This window comes from Mus musculus, chromosome 2 (assembly GCF_000001635.26).
Source record: "Mus musculus strain C57BL/6J chromosome 2, GRCm38.p6 C57BL/6J".
NCBI classification, from domain to species: Eukaryota; Metazoa; Chordata; class Mammalia; order Rodentia; family Muridae; genus Mus; species Mus musculus.
This window is the reverse complement of record NC_000068.7, coordinates 142,677,251-142,696,093: the sequence shown is the minus strand read 5'-3', so window position 1 is coordinate 142,696,093 and position 18,843 is coordinate 142,677,251. Positions and strand designations below refer to the sequence as shown.

The 18,843-nt window shown below is 41.4% G+C and overlaps 1 protein-coding gene across 4 annotated transcripts in view; it reads left to right on the top strand.

Annotated features, from left to right (window-relative positions):
* Kif16b (kinesin family member 16B) overlaps positions 1-18,843 on the top strand; it is a 283,270-nt gene that overhangs the window by 205,516 nt on the left and 58,911 nt on the right. For 3 of the 4 annotated variants that reach the window (XM_006498819.4, NM_001081133.2, NM_001355123.1), the window contains one exon: positions 5,393-5,515. The exons of the other annotated variant lie outside the window; for it this stretch is intronic. In XM_006498819.4, the coding sequence (XP_006498882.1) occupies positions 5,393-5,515 (123 nt within the window). The remainder of the gene's footprint in view (positions 1-5,392; positions 5,516-18,843) is intronic. 4 annotated transcript variants of the gene reach the window in all.

Genomic DNA, 18,843 nt, shown 5'->3' with positions numbered 1-18,843 from the left:
TCACAATGTGTGTTGTAAAAAATGTCTTATCTATCCATTGTTGCCAAGTATTGAACAAGTCTTGAAGTTTCAGTGGTAGAGGAAAGACAAAAGGATTTTTAGAAGTGGCTCTGCTCAACTGAGCTAGGCTCATGAGTCACACATGCTTCATTCTGAGGTCTGTACTACAGGAATAGTCATCATCATGGGGTGGTAGAAGCACCCAAGAACAGCCATGCCAGCCACTGTCACATCATTGCCTAATTACCACTGAGATGTTCTCCATCTTTAGTCTGCCTCGTCAAAGCACTGTCTGCAATGGAAAGAAGCAAGTGTAGTCCGAAAGTTGCCTTGGGTCACAGCCTTTAAATGGATAGTTGTCTTTCTACTACGAATTTTTATCCAACAGTCTTGAGTCCTTTCTCTATTCTTACACAACAGCTTCCAAACCACCATGATCCAATCGCACAGGTCAGGACGTGCCTCTGTCATTTTTGCAAGCTCCTTTCTAAGGAAGGTAACCAAACGCTCTAGTTGGTTAAAAGGAGCCAGTGTTGATTGTCTGTCACCACTCTGGCCCTTGTTTGGTTAAAACTCTCTTACTCAAGGGGTTTACAATGGTGACAGCAATTCCAGGTACCCTGTGTACTCTGGTTTTCAGAATGTGGAGCTGTTGCCCATGTTTTTTATCCTTTATCCTTGAAAAGGCACTCCCAGAAAGGAGAATCTATCATCGTTTTTCACTTTACATTTGGGCATTTGAACCAATAATTGATTGCTGTAGCATGCAGATCACACAGTTAGCAAAATCTGAAAGAGCATGCCTCCTACGCTTTATAGACCTTATGGTATTAAGACAAGGTCCCTTCCTGGCATAGGGAGGCTTCTACAGTGAATGTAAACCTGTGTTGGCCATTTGTCATGTTCTCACTGTCTTCCTGCTCACACTCTTTATTCCTATTTTCTTACAACCTGTCTCCTGTTCAACAGTGTAACAGATTGGTCTCTTCCAGGGGTTCCCCCTTTTCAAATTGCTGGGGCATTACAAGGTGACTGTTTTGTAATAGCTCCAACTAGAGCTATCATCCTGGCATGTAAAATTTTAGAAAAGGAAGAATTAGAATTATGTGAGATCCTGGAAAAAGAGACAGGAGAATTGGTAATTCTGATTTAAATTAGAGCAGGGTTTAATCTGATTTAAAAGGGGGAAAAACCCAAAAACCTTGATGTGCCTGTATTTTTTTTTTAAGCAAAGCTTAGTTATGGTCTCCAGGAGATGAGATGACAGTTCTTAGGGCTGACCTTGTCTTGGTCAAGCGTGAACTGAATTTAACCATCTGCTATATAATTGGTAATTAGGAGAATGTTGATGACTCTCTGTGGAATTAGGCCATTCAGTGCCCTTGTGTAGCCTGCAGTGAGCTGGGCTGATACTAATGCCACTTCCTCTTCACTTCCTCAGTGTGCTGCTTCTGAAGGAGACAGCCTGAGTAGGAAGAGGAAATTAAAATGGAGCCTGAGTTCTGTTGAGGGCTTTTCCCTGAGGACATGTCTACAGTGTTTCAGGCACTTGTTTTTATTCCCTCATATGCTACATCCCCCCCTCCTCCTACATCCATACACCTCCACTCCTCCTCAGTTTCCCTTCAGGAAAGGGCAGGTCTCCCCGGATAGCAAACAAATAGGCATATCAAGGTACACTAAGATTAGGCACCTCCCCAGTTCATCACGCTGACAGGACAAATCATAGGTCAAAGGTTTCATGGCTGGGTTGGTGTCCAAACCCTTTACTGGAAGTCTTGCCTGGTTGTAGGAGTTGGCTGGCTCAGGCTCTGTATTCTATAATATGAGGATATTAAGGCTGGACAAGGCAACCCAATAGGAAGAAAGGAATCCCTAAAGCAGGCAGAAATATCAGAAACAGCCCCCACCCCTGCTCCCTCTGTTAGGAGTCCTACAAAAACACCAAGCTACACAACTAAAAATATACAAATGGCCCAGGTTAGACCCATGCAGTCCATTGTGTCTCCATGAGCCCCTTTGAGTCCAGGTTTATTTATTCTGTGGGTTCTCTTGTGGTGTCCCTGACCCCTCTGGCTTCTATAATGTACCTCCCAACCCTTCTTCATAGATTCCTGGAACTCCACCTAATGTTTAGCTGTGGGCTTCTGCATCTGTTTCAATTGGTTGCTGGATGAGGTCTGTCTGATGAGATGAGGTCTGTCTGATGACAGTTGGGCTAGGCACCAATCTGAGTATAATAGAATATCATTGGGTATCATTTCACTGACTTTTTTTTTTTTTTTTTGCCAGTTGTGCTTGGTTCTATCTTAGGCCTAGGTCTCTGGGCCATCCAGCCTCTGATCCAGCCAGTGTCAGGGCTGGAATCCCTCTGGTGGCATGAGTCTCAAGCTAGCCATTTCCACAGCTTCTGTGCCACCTTTTCCCCAGTTCATCGTGCTGGCAGGACAAATTGTAGCTCAAAGGTTTAATGGCTGGATTGGTGTCCAAACCCTTCAATGGAACTCTTGTTCAGATGTAGGAGTTGACTGGTCAGGCTCTGTATTCCCCATTACTATGAGTCCTAGCTGGGGTCATCCTAATAGATTCCTGGGAGTTTCTATTGCACTAGGTTTTACCTTGCCCCTGAATTGCCCCCCACCCCAGTATCAGTTGTTTTTCCCAGTAACCTCCCCCTCTATCCTTTCCCCACCTGATTCCTTTTGCTCCCATCCCCTAATCCATCCACAATATTTATTTTATTACCTTTCCATGCATTTCCCATTGATCCTCCTTGTTACTTAGCCTCTGTGGCTCAGGCACAGATTTTTTTTTTCTCAAAAAAAAAAAAAATAGTATGTGCATACACAAGATAATATTTCATTAAATATAAAAATGTTATTTAATATCTCTTACTTATCGACATATAATACAAGCTACTAATTGTGTGGCTGTTCCAGACGCTTTATTTCTAAGTGGAACCATTCCACAGTACATTTTAAGGTTCTTGTAGCATCTTACATATACACTCACATTGGATTTGCTCTTTTCTAATATAAGGCCTTTGTATCTCACTACCTCTTGTGCTGATGTGTCACTAGTTTCTCTGTTAAGCCTGAGAGTCAATGGCCACTACAGAAAAAAAAAAAAAAAATGACTGACTCCAAAGTAAGCAATGCCCTGATACTGAAAAGTACTCATAAACTATGTGGTTCAGCACGTATTCCTGTGTCTAGGGCAAAGCTAGGTGTTCAAAATACAGTCATACACAAGTCAAGCATACACTTATGAATATTAATTCTCATACTGTTCAAGACATATTTTAGGAAAATATTAAGGACCTTTCACAACTGTATCTGAGAACTGTATGTTTCTTATGGAATTGGCTTCATAAAGTAATTGTGGGAAAGAAACCCTACCCTACAGCAATACTAGGTAGAAACATGTTCGTTTTTTATTTTTCTCTTTATATTATGTGTTTGCTCAGACATCTTCAGATCCCTGCCTTATCCGTTTTTGACAAGATCAGGTACATTCAAGATGGTATGGTCATAGACCCTTGAAACGTGGACTAGAAGAAGAGAAAGCTAAGTGTTACAGTAAAGCAAAGAGGCACCAAACCCCTTGCCAGCAGTGTTAGCAGTTGTGAGTTACTGCTTGGAATTCCATAGTGGCAGTTTCTATCTGCCAAGGTTATAACCAGCACAGGCATTTCTCAGCCTACACATAGGCTCACAGCCTACACATAAGTACAAACATGATCGTACATGTGACATAGAAGGGAGAAAGGGAAGCAAAGCAGGACCCTTAGGGCTAAATATGGCATACTGTTAATCAGTAAACCTGTTCTTATAGACAGACTAACTAAATTCTTTTTTCTCCTCGTTTTCATCTTTAGCTGTATAACATGTCAGGGAAGATCTATATTTAAAGTAATTTGGGCATGGACTCTCAGTGAATTGATGTGATTAGCAGAGCTCATATTGAAAAATATCTCTAAGTATTTCCATGTTGGTTTTTGACATTATGACAGCTAATTAGAAATGCCATGTGGCAAACAGTGGTTCTTGTTTTGGGTGACCACCCACTAGGGAAAAATCATGATGCTGTAAAAAGGCTTTGGTAACTTCAGACACTGCCAGACATTGACTCTGTCAGCTAGATTAGAAACTATAGTCAGAAGTTGTTTATCTCTGTGACAGCCTATGGTCTGAGTTGTCACACAGGCGACCAGGTAGGGCCAAAGCTGTGACTACCTGCCTGAGCTCCAGATCCCTCTTTCCCCCCAGGAGAACTGCAACGTATTGCCCAGTGGTTTCTTTTCAGTCAAAACATTTAATATTATTGCATATTTATTTCCTACACCTTAATCTGCGCACGCCTGAAGTATTTATTACCCCATTTATTTTAGATGGATGGCCTCACTTTAAAATCTAATACCTGAATAATGTAGTAGTGTGAAGTTTATTCCCTGGGTTATCAGCCTCTTTCCATGTAGAGTCAGGTTGCCTCATAGTCAGCTTCTCCTTTGATAAATGGGGTTCATAATAATTAGCCCCTCATGGGGACATCATGAAGATTGATAGATTAATGTATAAAAACTGGTTAGCACACCGACAATGTATGGTAAAGTATTCAGCAAATGTTAACTATGAATGTAATTATAATTATTTTTTTTAATGCTACTGCTTCAAAAACATACTGTCTTAAGTTCTCTAAACCCCTGGGTTAATGTAAATTATGATGGTTCAGAGATTTCTTCCTATTTGTACTCAAGAACTCATTTTAAAAACTAATTTTTTATACTGCATCTTACTCTGACCCCTCAGGCTTCCTGCCACCCAGAACATAAATACTTGTCAGCCAAGTCAATTATCAATCAAACGGAGCCTAAAGAAAATACTTGAGATTTGTTTTAATTATGGTTTATACACATTTCCACACTATAGTAACTTCATTATAAAATGACTAAATGCTAATGATGAATTGAATTTAAACTAAATTTCCAGTTTTTACAACTCTTTAACAGCAGTCAGATATGGAAAGGAAGAAATATGCTTAGTTGATAAAAACTGCAAAAAACCCCACTGATTTTCAAAGTTAGAAAGTAGAACCTATCACAGTTTTCACATGATCTTATACATCTGAAGGAACTTCAAAGCCAAACAGCCCTTTGCAGTGCTTTTGCCCTAACTTCTGGGCTGGTCTGCCCACAGACATGGTCTTTTGTTACGAGAGAGGCTTAACATGTCTTTTTCAAAGCAGACCATCATATTTCTAAATAAACTCTACTGGTTTGGTGCTCTTTTCTCTACTTGAGACGCATATTGTCTCTTCTCGCAAGCAAGGTTCTCACCACAGCACAGTGATGTTACATTCTCTTTGTTCTCCTTGTCCAATGCGCCTTTGATAGCGGATGTATTCTCGCTCTTTGGGAACAAATCGAGACGACCTGAAGGACCCCATTAAGATTAGTATTCCTCGCTATGTCCTGTGTGGCCAAGGGAAGGACGAGCACTTCGAGTTTGAAGTGAAGGTAAGTGTTCCTTCGTCATCCTTCTAGAAGAACAGAACCTGAAGACTGTGTGCTGGTGCTTTCTTGCTGTTTTTGGAAAAGAATATGAAATTTCTTATGAACGTTATTGTGTAAGACATTTACTCCTTTAATCTAATATGTGAATCTTTAGACTGTGGCACATGGTAGGGGAGGGCACCTACAAAGATGGGTTCGTGTCAGGAGGCAGAAAGACATCAATCACCCTGCTGGTGGGGCAGAGGACATCATCCCAGCCAGGGTCCTAGCACCTTCACTCATTGTATGAGCACACACACGTGCACATGCACACGCACGCTTGCACAAACCCCGGGACAAACAGATCAGTTGATAAACCCACCTGTGGGCTTAGGCCCAAATTTTCTCATCTATAAGAACAGTAATAATATATATTTGTAAGAATTTTATTTTGTGTAAAGTCTTAGGTGGCTAGCATGTAATAAATAATAAATTATCATAACTGTCACTGTTGTCACTACTGCTGTAGTGTGTGTGTGTGTGTGTGTGTGTGTGTTTGTGTGTACATGTGTATAAGCTATTAATTAGATGCTTTCTTAGTCTGTTTTAGGTATTATTTTATTTATATGACTTTTAAGGAAGAGATGAGCTTTCCAAAATAATGACTTCATCTTATTTTTAAATTTATTTCCATTGACTCATACACTTAGTTAAATGTTTCTGGCTTCTATTCCCTTCTCCTCAGTGAATTAATGATTAATCACATTTCTTTATTCAAGGATGGACAATGATATTAATGTAATAAAGTCCACTGCAGTATTGGCCTATGGATGCATATGAGTGGCCTTGCAAGCAGTTTGGTTCAGACAAACCCTGACCTGGGAATTTGGACTCTGAGATCAATAGACTTTGATTCTGTTGCAGTTTGCTTAATAACCTACTCAGTTTTGGGTCCTTGGCAAAATGAGGGAAACCAGCACTCAGTGATCTCCAAAGGTCACGATCTAAGAGAAGCGTGCCAATCCAGAGAAAGTCTGATGATGAGGAGCTCCTGCAACTCCTGCAAACCAGGAACTCCTGAGGGAGGAAGCAGGTGGGCAAGAGGGGACAGAGGAGCCTTGCCTCCTGCCGAGCCCCTGAGGCACCTCAGGGAGGCCCCTGTGCTCTGGGACGTTCCTCCTTTCGGGGACACAGAGAATCATGTCCTCTGATTTTAGATGCTTATTTTTGCATACTGAGTTTTTCTTTACATAAAAAAAGTGGGCATGATTTATATGTCTGAGGCTTAGGTGGGAAAGTATTGTGCAGGCAGGGCAGTGGTTTTGAGCTTTACCGACTGGCTTTTGTAGAGTTGTTCGACAGTGCTAATATATGTCTTTGTGCTATTGCTTCTCACTACCCTAAACCAGTAACACCCAATTCCTGCTCCAGTCCTCTTCGTTTCTTCTACCATTCCATATTGTATATGTTTGTGAGACTATATAATGTTCTCTTTTGTTAACATGCATAATGTCATATACAAATATAAAAATAACTATAAGATTCTTTGTATTTCCATATTTTGGCTTTTCCTGGCCCAGAATTAGAATTCACCGAGTCTACATGTTACAAAAGTGAAAACACACAGTGCTTTTAGTTGGCCTATGTCCACACTTTACTTTACTGATGAGCACATTAATGAAGTTTAGCTATTTATTGACTCCATGTAATACAACTTTAATAAAGAAGACTGCTTTTTAAGTAAGTGGGTTAATTGAGATAAAAGTTATCAGTAGACAGTAGCCCAGTTAATTTTCAGCTGTGATCAAAGCTGTGAGGATGCTCCTGCCAGATAAAGTTAGACAGATCAAAAGCAGAGGACCACGCCGGGATTCTCACGGTCTGTACTTCATTTCAATACATGAACTTCAAATCCCAGGAGGTCTGGTTTTTTTTTTCTTTTTTTCTCATCCCTTTCTCCCTCCCTCCTTCCTTCCCTCCTCCTCTCTTCTCTTCTCTTCTCTTCTCTTCTCTTCCCCCCTCCCCTCCCCTCCCCTCCCCTCCCCTCCCCTCCCCTCCCCTCCCCCCTCCCCCCTCCCCTCCCCTCCCCTCCCCTCCCCTCCCCTCCCCTCCCCTCCCCTCCCCTCCCCTCCCCTCCCCTCCCCTCCCCTCCTTTTCTTTCTTTCTTTCTTTCTTTCTTTCTTTCTTTCTTTCTTTCTTTCTTTCTTCCTGTTGCATACCAAGGCCAGTGCTTACACCTAGCACTAGTTGTGCCTTGAAGTACTTGAAGTAGGTACTTGAAGTAGGCACACCAGTACTGAGCATGTTGGCCTGCTTGGAGGATTCTTTGTTAGAAAGGTCTCTTGACGCTTTCACCGACAGTCTGGTGAGGACACTGTTGCAAAGGACCTAGTACTAGAAAGTCCGTGATTCTGCTGCCCCTCTCCAAATAAAGCAAGCTGCAGGCAAGAACACCAGTACCAGGGTAACCCTGATGTGTCACTGTCCTAGCTGGTCCACGTAATCTGGGATTTTGTAACCTCAGGCTCCATTATCTGTGTAATGTGGACAATAAAAGCCATCTGACTGGATTGTTATGAGTAGATGGCCTTGCATTGATAATTTATAGCCTCCTTCCATGTCTGATGCTTCCTAAGTGCTATGTGTACTTGTTACTAAAATGAAATGGAAACAGGCAGGCGTAGGGAATACCCAGGATTCGCTTTGGAGCCCTCCGTGACTCTTCATGTGCAGCTATGTCTTTATGAGACTTGGGGTTTGGAATGTTTTCTTTGTGATTGGGTGTTCCCTGCAGTATCCTAATAGATGAAGAAAATGTACAGAAAATAAATCCACCAGTCACCACTATTTGACCATAATCACAGCTGTTTTGGAGATGTCCTTTATTGGAAGCCTCTTAATAATTCTGTGGGTGCCTATGAGAGAAAAATAATGTAACTATCATTCACAGTTTTGAAAATATATTTTGAGTTTTTCTTTATAAAACTGTACATTGAAGGTTTTGTTACTATTTAGAAGTTTTTCAAATTTCCCAACTTTGATAAGTTATTTGAATATGTCATGCATATGCCATATTATCTAGTATAATGTCTTATCTGATGATATTGTGCTACTATAAATTATTTTGGTGAGCCAAGTAGTTTTAATAAGTCAAAGATTATTGATTTGATTTTGATAAAGGACAATTCTTTTTAGTTTTAGGCTTTTATAAGAAAAATTGGTGTTTGTGTGCATAGATATTTTATAATATTTTGGTTTTCATTTTAGAGCAACCATTACTGATTCTTTTTCAGAGTTTGTTTTCATTTCCTCCTCTATTTTGCAATGGTACTTAAGGCCCTTGGGGCTGCGTGTGCATGACAAGCTCTCAGGGGCTTGATCCTTCTGCTGTGGGCTATGTCTTGCTGCTAGTCACTGGCTATTTGACTTAGGGACTTCAGAGATGTGCTAATACCCAAGGCCTATCCACTACAAGTGCCAACCTGAATGCCTGAGAAGATGGCAATTGTAAAAGAGAGTCACTGTGTCCTGTCCACATCCTGTGCATCTGGGGAGGACAGCATATGAGCTTAGGTGTGTGGGTGCTTGAGCCAGGCATGGTATGGCTCTGAGCATCCTCCTCTTTACCTTCCTCTTCCCTTCGGCCTCTAGTCAGTCTCAGCCTACCCTTTGTTGGCTAGAATTTGATAGTCTTTTAAAGTCCTGTAGTGATGTAGTGAAGGGTATACTGGGGTACATTGAAGGTTAGGGGTGCCCAGGTGCTCCTCATCTCAGTTCCTCTGTGTCTCAAGGCAGTTTCCAGCATTGGTTGTTAAAATGAGAATAGAGCTTTTCATTAAACTAGGATTGATTTAATTCAAAAGAGCTATTTTATACCTCCTTTATTTGGGAGGACCAAACCACACTTATTTGGGGGAAAGGTCCGAGATTCAGTAACTAGCTACTTTTGGGTTTTGGGCTCATTTAACTTCTTCATACCACTTTGTGAAGGCTTCACATACATGTAGCAAGAAGCACAAGCTGTAGGAGGGGCCCCATGAGCCTTCTAGGTCTGGCTGCTTTGACAGGGCATGCTTTGGGAAGCATCTCACTGTGTGAACATCGTTGGTTTGTGTATTCCTTCTTCTCTATTGATGCTTGCCTTCCTGTTCATTCCTGAGAATGAATGAAGTTGTCCTCTCCGTGGTGTACCCTACACGCATTACTTACTAATTATGGAGGGTACCTGCCTAGGAACTCTGAGTCAGTGTGTTGGGTCTGTTTCTTTGGAGTTGCCCTTCCAAGGAGTCCTAAACGTGCAGCCTCCTGAGACTGGATCTTTTTTTTTTTTTTTCCAATTTTTTATTAGGTATTTTCTTCATTTACATTTCAAATGCTTTCCTGAAAGTCCCCTATACCCTCAGGTAAATAAAGACAATCTCTGGCTGGCAGGTGTCACAGAGAGGCAGGAGGCTGAAGGTTGGCCAGCCTGAGTCGAGCGTCACTCACTGATCAGAAGTATCAGTAAGATCCCTACTTACTCTAAATCATAGCTGCTTCAGGAATGCCGCTCCCTAGACTATAGCTGTCACCCCAAAGCTCTTTCAAAGCTCTTCAGTGATTGATAGAGAAAATCAGTTACCCTGAATCATGCTTGCATTTCCAGTTAGGTAGGATCAGAGTGAGTGAAATTTAATATTAAAATTACATTTCAGCATGATATAAAACACCAGCCAGGGAAATCTGTGGTTAAGGCTAACAGAAGATGTTATACTCATTTGTCATAGAAATAATGATATTTTAAAGTCCTTGTATTTTAATGTACACGTCAACACAGTAAACGGACAAAGAAATGAGCCAATGCTGGTGTAGGTTTTATCACTGCTGGGTTTCTGTTCCTGTAAAAAGGTATTCCTTTAAGGTAGCATCTCACTTCTCTCTGGAATGGCCCTGTGCTGAATTGTCCATTCTTCCTACTCTCCTTCCTCAACCCATCCTCTCTGCTTCCATGTCCCATCGTGGTCAGCTTTTCCCCAGATCTAATGATCCCTTCTATTTCTGGGCTCCTGGAGAGAGGAGCTGTCTAGACCTTGTTGGTCTTAGACAGACCTGATTCTCCAGACCTCAGATGGTACCTAGCCAATAATAGTCAGCTAATAGGGATAACTCGGCAGAGTGAAGCCCAGAACCACAGAGGTGGAAAACCAAACCAAACCAAAGCCTTTTGTGCTGATATATTTTCAAGTTAGAATCTTCAGTGACCCTGGCATTCCCCTGTACATATAAAGTTTGCAAGACCAATGGGCCTCTCTTTCCACTGATGGCCATGGGTAGGGGAGGGGAGAGGGTATGGGGGGACTTTTGGGATGGCATTGGAAATGTAAATGAAGAAAATACCTAATTAAAAAAATAATAAATAAAAATAAATCCCTCTTAAAAAAAAACAAAACATGCTCACTCAAAAAAGAATCTTCAGCGAAAGCAGCCCACGGGTATCTCTAGCTCCAGGCCTCTCTGATAGTCCTCACATTGCACCTGTCTTTCTCTTAGTCATTCAGGGAGAGTGTGTAGGAATGGAGGCTCTTGTGTCCAAGGATGCAGTATCTCACACGTTAGCAGTTCTTCCTTCTAGTGCATGGACACAGAAGTTCCTTGGTGCTGGGCAGTCTACAGCACCTACAAGTTAGCTTGGCTTCATTTTATCTCGGCTCTTGTTCATGTAGAAATGCATTTCTAGGCTTACTGCCTACGCCTCTCCATGATTCCAGGACCTGGGTAGTCTTCAGCCTTCTGCTGCTAGAAGCTCTTCTTCTCATCTCCTTGGAGGAGCTTCCTGACATCTTGGGCATCCTCTCACTGTTCAGCAGTACACAGGTCCTGCCCATTCTCACAGAAATGATGCAGTGCAGCTCTTTGACTCACTCTTTCTGCTTGCACACCACAACTGCACATTAAAAAAAAAAATGTCTAGACCTTTCCAGTCAGCTGTTTCTTTGTTTATTTACAAAATTACCATAGAAGCAGACTTCTCCTGTTGCCTTTAAAGTCCTGCTTCACTCTCTTCTGTCTCCTGATTGGTGGCTTGGGAGAAGATGAGAAGCAGCAATAAGAGCAATGGGCAAGCGAAAGCATGACTTCTAGAGAGTTGCCCAGCACTGCTGTGCAGACCATCCGTGGCAGTACAGCTCTTGTCAAGTGGCTTACAATGCCTGAGTCCCACTTCTGAAGTATGAGATCCTCACGCATCTCCTGAGCTTCTCTTGTTCCATCACTGGGATTAAGCCTTCTGGTGAGCATCACCCGTCATAGTGGCCAAATGTTCTCAGTTAATAAGGTTAACTCCATGTTCCCTGTTGTCATTACACACCGGGCCTCCCCCAACTTGTGTCTTTGTATGCCACTGAGTTTATAGCTCCTTCAAGAAGAAAAGAAAGCAATCATCTATCCCAGAAATTTCTATACCCCAAACATTTTGCCAAACATTTCAACAAATACAGAGAATGTTCCAAAATGAGGGTATTTGTTGTATTACATAAAGGAATAAATCATGATCGACTTGCTTAAGGCCACACAGCTGGTAAGCAGGCTCAGGTCCCACACTCCTCATGGTACCTAAATCCAGTAAACTGTACTGTTTCCCTTTCTTGTGTTAATATACCTTCTAAATGTCAATAATTCCTGTACTTTTTAGAAGTTGTGGATGGACACCCTTAGTATTGTCTTAGACATAAAAGTAATTTCTAAGTCCTTGCCTTCTTACAGAATTTACTGTTATGTGTGTATGAGCGTGTGCATGCCCGAGTCTTGCATTCTTTTCAAAGTATGGTTTTTTGTCACAACTCCAACAAGTCTTGAGGATTTGGTGATAGGAAGACCTGACAGGAATTCTGAAGAAATGCCCAGTTTAGGGGTTGTAGTAATTACATTTAGAGTCAGAGAAATCTCTCTATTTGGCAGAACAAAAATGAGAGCTATTCCAGTCTATTAGAAAAACCACACACACATATATCTTACAGAAGTACTCGCTCCCAACTTGATAGAATATAAATGTTCAGAAAGAGTGGTGTGTTGGCATCTAGGCCTGTGTTTATTAGTTATGTGATAGATTATCTCTCTCTGTGTAGACTAACAGAGCTGAGACAAATGTAATGCTGCAATGCCCTGGCTATCTGGAGCCAAGATCCAATGTGGTTCCCTGCATAAATAGCAGCAAAGGAAATGATATCGGATCCCGAAGAGTCACATTCACCCCATGATTCTGTTTTCTTAATTACTGTCTTGCCTTTGGAAGAATTTTTTTTCTTACTCTGAAAATAAATAAAGAAACAAGTAAGAGGAAAAATCAGGGAAACAGACAAACAAGCAAACCAACAAAGCAATGTTTTACCCTTTCCAGGCAGGTTTCATTACAAGCCAGCCCTCTTTCGTGTTGCCTGGCTCGGACCCCTGTGTTTGTTCACACAGAGTAAATATGCAGAGGTGGCTGGAGAGAAATGAGACTGAGTGTGTGAGACAGGAGAGACATGGCCACATCCTCCAGGACCCCAAGACCCCTCCTGATTTTCACTCTCACCAACAGTTTGTTTTAAGAACATCATTTCCATGTCTCTTAATTTTATGGCTTTAAGGATTTTTCTCTTCCTACATTATTTGTTAAATGATTCAATTTTTATTTATTTATTTACACTCCAGATTTTATTGCCCCCCTCCCTCCAACTGTTCCACATCCCATGCCTCCTCCCCACTCCTTCTCGTGGAAACCCTCCTCTTTCAATAGTAAATCAGAGAAGGTATTTCTTAAGGGGTAGATATTTCTTTTGTTTATTAAAATTGTTTCACACAATGCCTTTGATCTTGACTTTCCCACTTCCTCAACTCTTCCTAAGCTCGCCTGCTTCCTTACACATCCAATGTTGTGTTCTTTCTTTCTTTCAAAACAAACTATTTTAAAAAAAAGAAAAAAAAAAGACTAGTAAGAGGGGAAAGAATCAAAATGTAAAGAAGTCCACATAAAAACTGTTCCTGGGCATGAGGCCTGCCCTGCAGTACAACTGATTTGCTCATGGCGCTCCATTGAGGAAAGCAGGTTTTCCCTTTACCAGCAAGCACCAATGCCAAGAACTTCTTGGTCGGGACAGGAGCCCATGTTCATGTCCCCTACTCAGTGAGTTCTGGCACTCCACTAACTTGAATCTGTGCAGATGCTGTGCATTTTGCCACGGAGAGTCCTATGCCCATTGGTCCTGCTGCACGTTTTACTACTCTTTCTTTGTAGGTGCCATCACCTCTGGCTCATTCAGTCTTCCTGCCTCGTCTGTGAAGATCCCCGAGCCTTGAGTGGAGGTGTTTGATGAAGGCACCCCCATCTCATTTAGGACTGAGGGAGGGGCAGTCAGGCCTGAGACCTGAGCATTGTGCTCCTAACGTCACCTTATTCACCTTCATTCATTGGTGCCCCAAAAGTCCATTTTACAGATGAAAAGTTGAGGCCTGAAAGAATTCAGTTCTGGAACTAGTTATGTCATTAGGCTGAAGTCAGGGCTACATCTGTGCTCATCCATAGCCTTTTGATTTCCAGTATGTAGTGATGGCTGATAACTTATATTCCTCACTTTGCCTCCCAATATCTGATTAGTTTAAACGAAATAATACCGGGGCCATTACTTTTGACTTTTGCTGTAATTTTAGAGTAGAGTAAATCCGCCCCATTTGTCATCTGCACTTGTTGAGTGCTACCAGAGCCTTTGTTGGGAATGACCATGGGTTTGAATTCCAGGGCCTTCATACGTTCTATCAAATTTACCTTCAGTCTACCAGATAAGGCAAGTATACAGAAATAAGCATATTGGCTCCTATTTTGAAAATGTTGAAATTAAACCATGAAACAATTATTCCTGGTTATTCAAGAAGGCTGGGTTTGGGCCAGCTAAAAAGTGCCATTTGCTTTAGGACCACTTCATAGCTGTCTAGAATATAGGTGGTAATTCATCACACAGCCCTAGAGTCATTTTCCTGGTACCACAGATTCAAACCAAATCAAGGCTCTGAGACCCTCCTGTACTGTTCATAGTACATCTTTGGAGAAGGGCCTCTTGCATTTTCCTGGAGAATGGGAAAAACAGAAAGATCTAAAGCTTGCCTGGGACTCTGCTTCATGAATCTCTATTATCCAAGCTCCATGTACTTCCCACCCATGTTGTCAATACTAGGATTAGATTCAGACTACTTTTTGCTTGCACATTGCCTTGGAGTCCTCTGTCTTGGGACCAGACCCCTTTTGCTGAGGTCCAGCCTCTCCATTCAAGTGTCCTGAGCTGGGACTTTAGCAGTTGTCTCGACTGCCAGCTCCTAGGACCTGTGGCTGTGGGGAGCTATGCCTGCTCAGTTCCTTATGCAGTCTGAAACTAGATACATGGCAACTTGTTTCTTCCTCCAGAGCTTCTGCATGCCCACTGACAAGATCTCTCTCCTTGTACGGCTGCCAGGGTGCAGAGATGGTCTCTTCTTTAGGCTCACTAGGAGGAGAAATAAGTGAACAACCCATGAGCATGAGTGTTCATGAGCAAGCCAGAGAAGTGCTGCACTGTATGCCAAGGAAATGGCTTTAACACTCTACCAGACAGTGTGTTCCAGCATAGCACAGCCTGTCCTGGGTCCTAGGTTTCCCTTCCAGCTATAACTGCTGCCCTTCACCAAGTGAAGGAAAGCAGCCTCTGCCCACTGGCATAGCTTTTATCTCTAAGCTGATACTTGGGGCCAAGTACTCTAAATCAACTAAATTCACCTTTTAGAGGCCATGTAAGATTACCTTTGGATTCTTCCTGTGTCATTTTGGAGCCTTATACTCAGCTGCTCTTATCCTAATCCCCAAGTCACTTATTCATGTGTCCTTTCAAAATCAGTACAGTGTTCTCTCCAGGCAAAATATGATAAATGACATTTTCTTGCTTTACTTTATAATCCTTTGCCCTCTTCCTTATCTCCTCCAATGCCCCTACTTACCAAAAACTCTACACAGTTGATTTGTTGATAAGCCGGAAGAGGCAAAGATGCAGGTCATTCTACTGCCTTCAGAGAGAAGGAGCTAGGAAATAGAGTCAAACGTAATTTATTGGAAAGAATCTCTGTGTATTAACTACAGAAACAATTATACCCATTAATCGCTTACTATTTAACAAATATCTCTGTGGTTTCTGTAATATACATAGACATGCACACCCTGCCTGGATACATTAAGAAATGGATGTTCAGAAAAGATGAAAAGGACCCACACAGCAGCAGCTAAGTTTGGGAAAGAGATAGGTATAGAAATTGAACAACAGAAATACAGGGCTCCTGGAAGGTAGTCAGGAAGATGTCAGGGTGGACTGGCATTGCTATTCCTTTGAGAGAGATATTCTAGGCAGTAGGAATACTGTAAAGCTTGAGGTTCCCTTCCAGAGGGACGCAAGAGAAAGAATGGGCAATACAGAAGGCAGAGTTTTGAAGGCTCAGGACTGAGTATCAGCAGTGTCATTTTAAGAGACAGTGGAAAGATGATGCTGTAGGAATTGTTCTTGAATGACTTCAGTCATTCTAGGTCATCATAGAAAAGTGATTATGGGGACTGCAATGCCAGAATATTTGAGATGCTCATCACAGGAAATATAATTTGAAAGGATTTGCAAAGTGGAGTCATGGTGCCAAGCTGAAATAGCCTGTATTTCATTCTAACTACAAACAGAGAAAGGAAATAGCATGGGTTTTGTAATATGGGAAATGATTATGATAGGTACCACTAAGGCTGAGGGAGCCAGAAATTTGTAGGTGCTAGTCTGTGGGGTCAGGAAAACTGACCCAAGTCCAGCTCTGTCCTCCAAGGTGAGTGAAGTGATCCTGTAGAAAGGGACCAGCAAGGGCGACAGTAGAGATGACCAGCAGAGTCAGTGTCTTTGGGCCATTTGTGCCCACTGGAAATCAGTACACATTGGAGTTTTTTGGTGATTTTGTGATGCTGATGAATAAAGAAGATATGAATGAAGAAGAATGGAATAGCAATTGTGTTCAATACAGGATATTTCTGTACTTAATAGGGTTGTAGGCTTCAGTTAACACTTTTAGCAAGTTCTTTATGCAGCAGTTGTCTGAAGAGATTTTAATTAAACCTAATGCATATATACATACATATATATATATATATATATATATATATATATATATATATACACATACATACATACATATTCATATATATTTCTGTACAGATCCATACTTTCGGAATATATTTCATGTTTTACATAAGACATTGAGTTTAATTAGTGAGTTAGATTCTGTTATCTTGGGGTTAGTGACACCTTCATGGATTTATTATTTTCTGCCTTCAGCATAAAATAGTTAATAGCACCTAATACTTCTTTGTTTGTTTGTTTGTTTATTGTTCTGGGAATGTAACCCAGGACTCTTCACATGCTATGTAGATGATCTACCATGAAGCTCCATCCTCAATACATATAAATACTTGTAATTACAAGTACCTAACAGAGGGAGAAATTACTGAACAGGATAACCAAAATGACTACTTTTGTTTATTCATAAAGCATACTATTCATTAAGAATCCTTATTATGTACTATATCACATCAATAGAAGTAGTAATATAAAAAGGATGCTATAAAAAAAATTAAATATAAATCAGGTTCCAGAGACTTCTTCTCATGCTGCATGGGCCATCTTGACCAGAAGCTTAGAAAGTGTTAGAGCCTCATGTTCTGTGGTTTGAGAAGTTAATGAAGCCCCACACATTAGTGTTCCCTACTGTAGATGCCCACACATTGGGAATGTATCTAAGGTCTTCACAACATGTCTAAGAGTTATGTTTAATATGTGTATTAGGGATTCCTTCAAATGACCACTTAAATGGGGCTAAAGTCTTTGGATGACAAACTGTTCAGCTGCTCCTCACACACACATGGCTGTACTCCAGCGAATGTTACTGATGACATCTTTAGATAGACAATCTCTAACCCTGCAAAATATGTATATAAGCTAAATTTGTGGGAAGCACTCAGTTGAGAATTGTTGATATGCAAGTGCAGTCTGCCTCGTGGACATGTTTATGGTGTTTAAGCTGCACTTAATCATTTTATGGCCCAGGAAAGATGGATTCGTATCAGCAGAACCATTCAGCAAGAGAGAAGTAATGGATTTGCTCCTTCAAAGTGTGTAGTCATGACGTCTCGCCTTCTGAGTGCTAAAGGAAATAACGGACAGACTTAAGTCTGACTGATCTGTGTTGCTGATCTGCTCCTCCTTCCCCTCACGCTCAAAATTCTGCCCTATGCCCAGTTTTAATTCAGAGCAAACTGGTGCTTCAATTTGTATTTTGCATTTCTGCAATTTTTCCCTAAACTTAGCTGAGAAAGCCTCCGGTCATCAGCATAGAAGGGCTTTGACTGTGTTTCTGCAGAGATGCCACACATGTCACATGGGCCTTCTTCCTTTCTGACAGTTGCTAATGAGTGTCATTCCACATAGTCATTGTGTCCACCTTGTTTACATGTTGCTAGAGGAACAAGGCTTAACTAGATCAGACAGAGCCTTTCCTGTCCTTGTTTGTAACATCTGTTCAGATATATATATATATATATATATATCAGGGAATTTCTAAAGAATTTTGAAGTCTTTCGATACCTCCCTTTCAACTTGTGCTAGAAATCTACAGAGAATGCACCATATTCTCAGTGTAGTTAAAATTAAAAGGGCCTGCTATTGTGATTATCCAGAGAAATCTTTGAGTAAGATAACCTCAAATCGCTAGAGCAGAGCAACCACGGTGGTGCTCAACAGTTGCTGTTCTTCCTTCCAGCTGCTGTGCAAAGCCTGAGTTCTTGCCTGATTTCAAAAGCAAAATAACTCCATATAAATTGTGCATGCCCAGTGTACAAGTTTCTTATAATGTGAGTCTCGGACGTACTGCAAACTTCCAAAAGGAGGTGGTTTGCTGCCTTGGAAGACTTGAATCTTTGTAAAATAGAATTATGACATTAATTGCATAAATTAGTGTAACATTAATTATGCAATTAGTATCTGGAATGTGCACTTTGGCCATGATGTGAACTAAATGTTAAAGAACCAGAGGGGAGGTTAAGTGATTCCTCTGGGGAGGAAAGACCGAGAGGATGCCTTGGAGGGAGTAACTGTCGTGGAAACCCCAACTTGAAACTCAGATGGTCCTTCCTGTTAGGAAAAGGTGTGTGTGGTCCCCATGAGTTCATTCGGAAGGTCAATGTAAATATGCCATATTTTGTGTTTACAAGTTCTCTGTGAGGAGAGATTCTTCATCCCTGGGAGCTGGTGTTAGACATGTAACATAGGGTTAGCTAGAAGAGGCTCTGA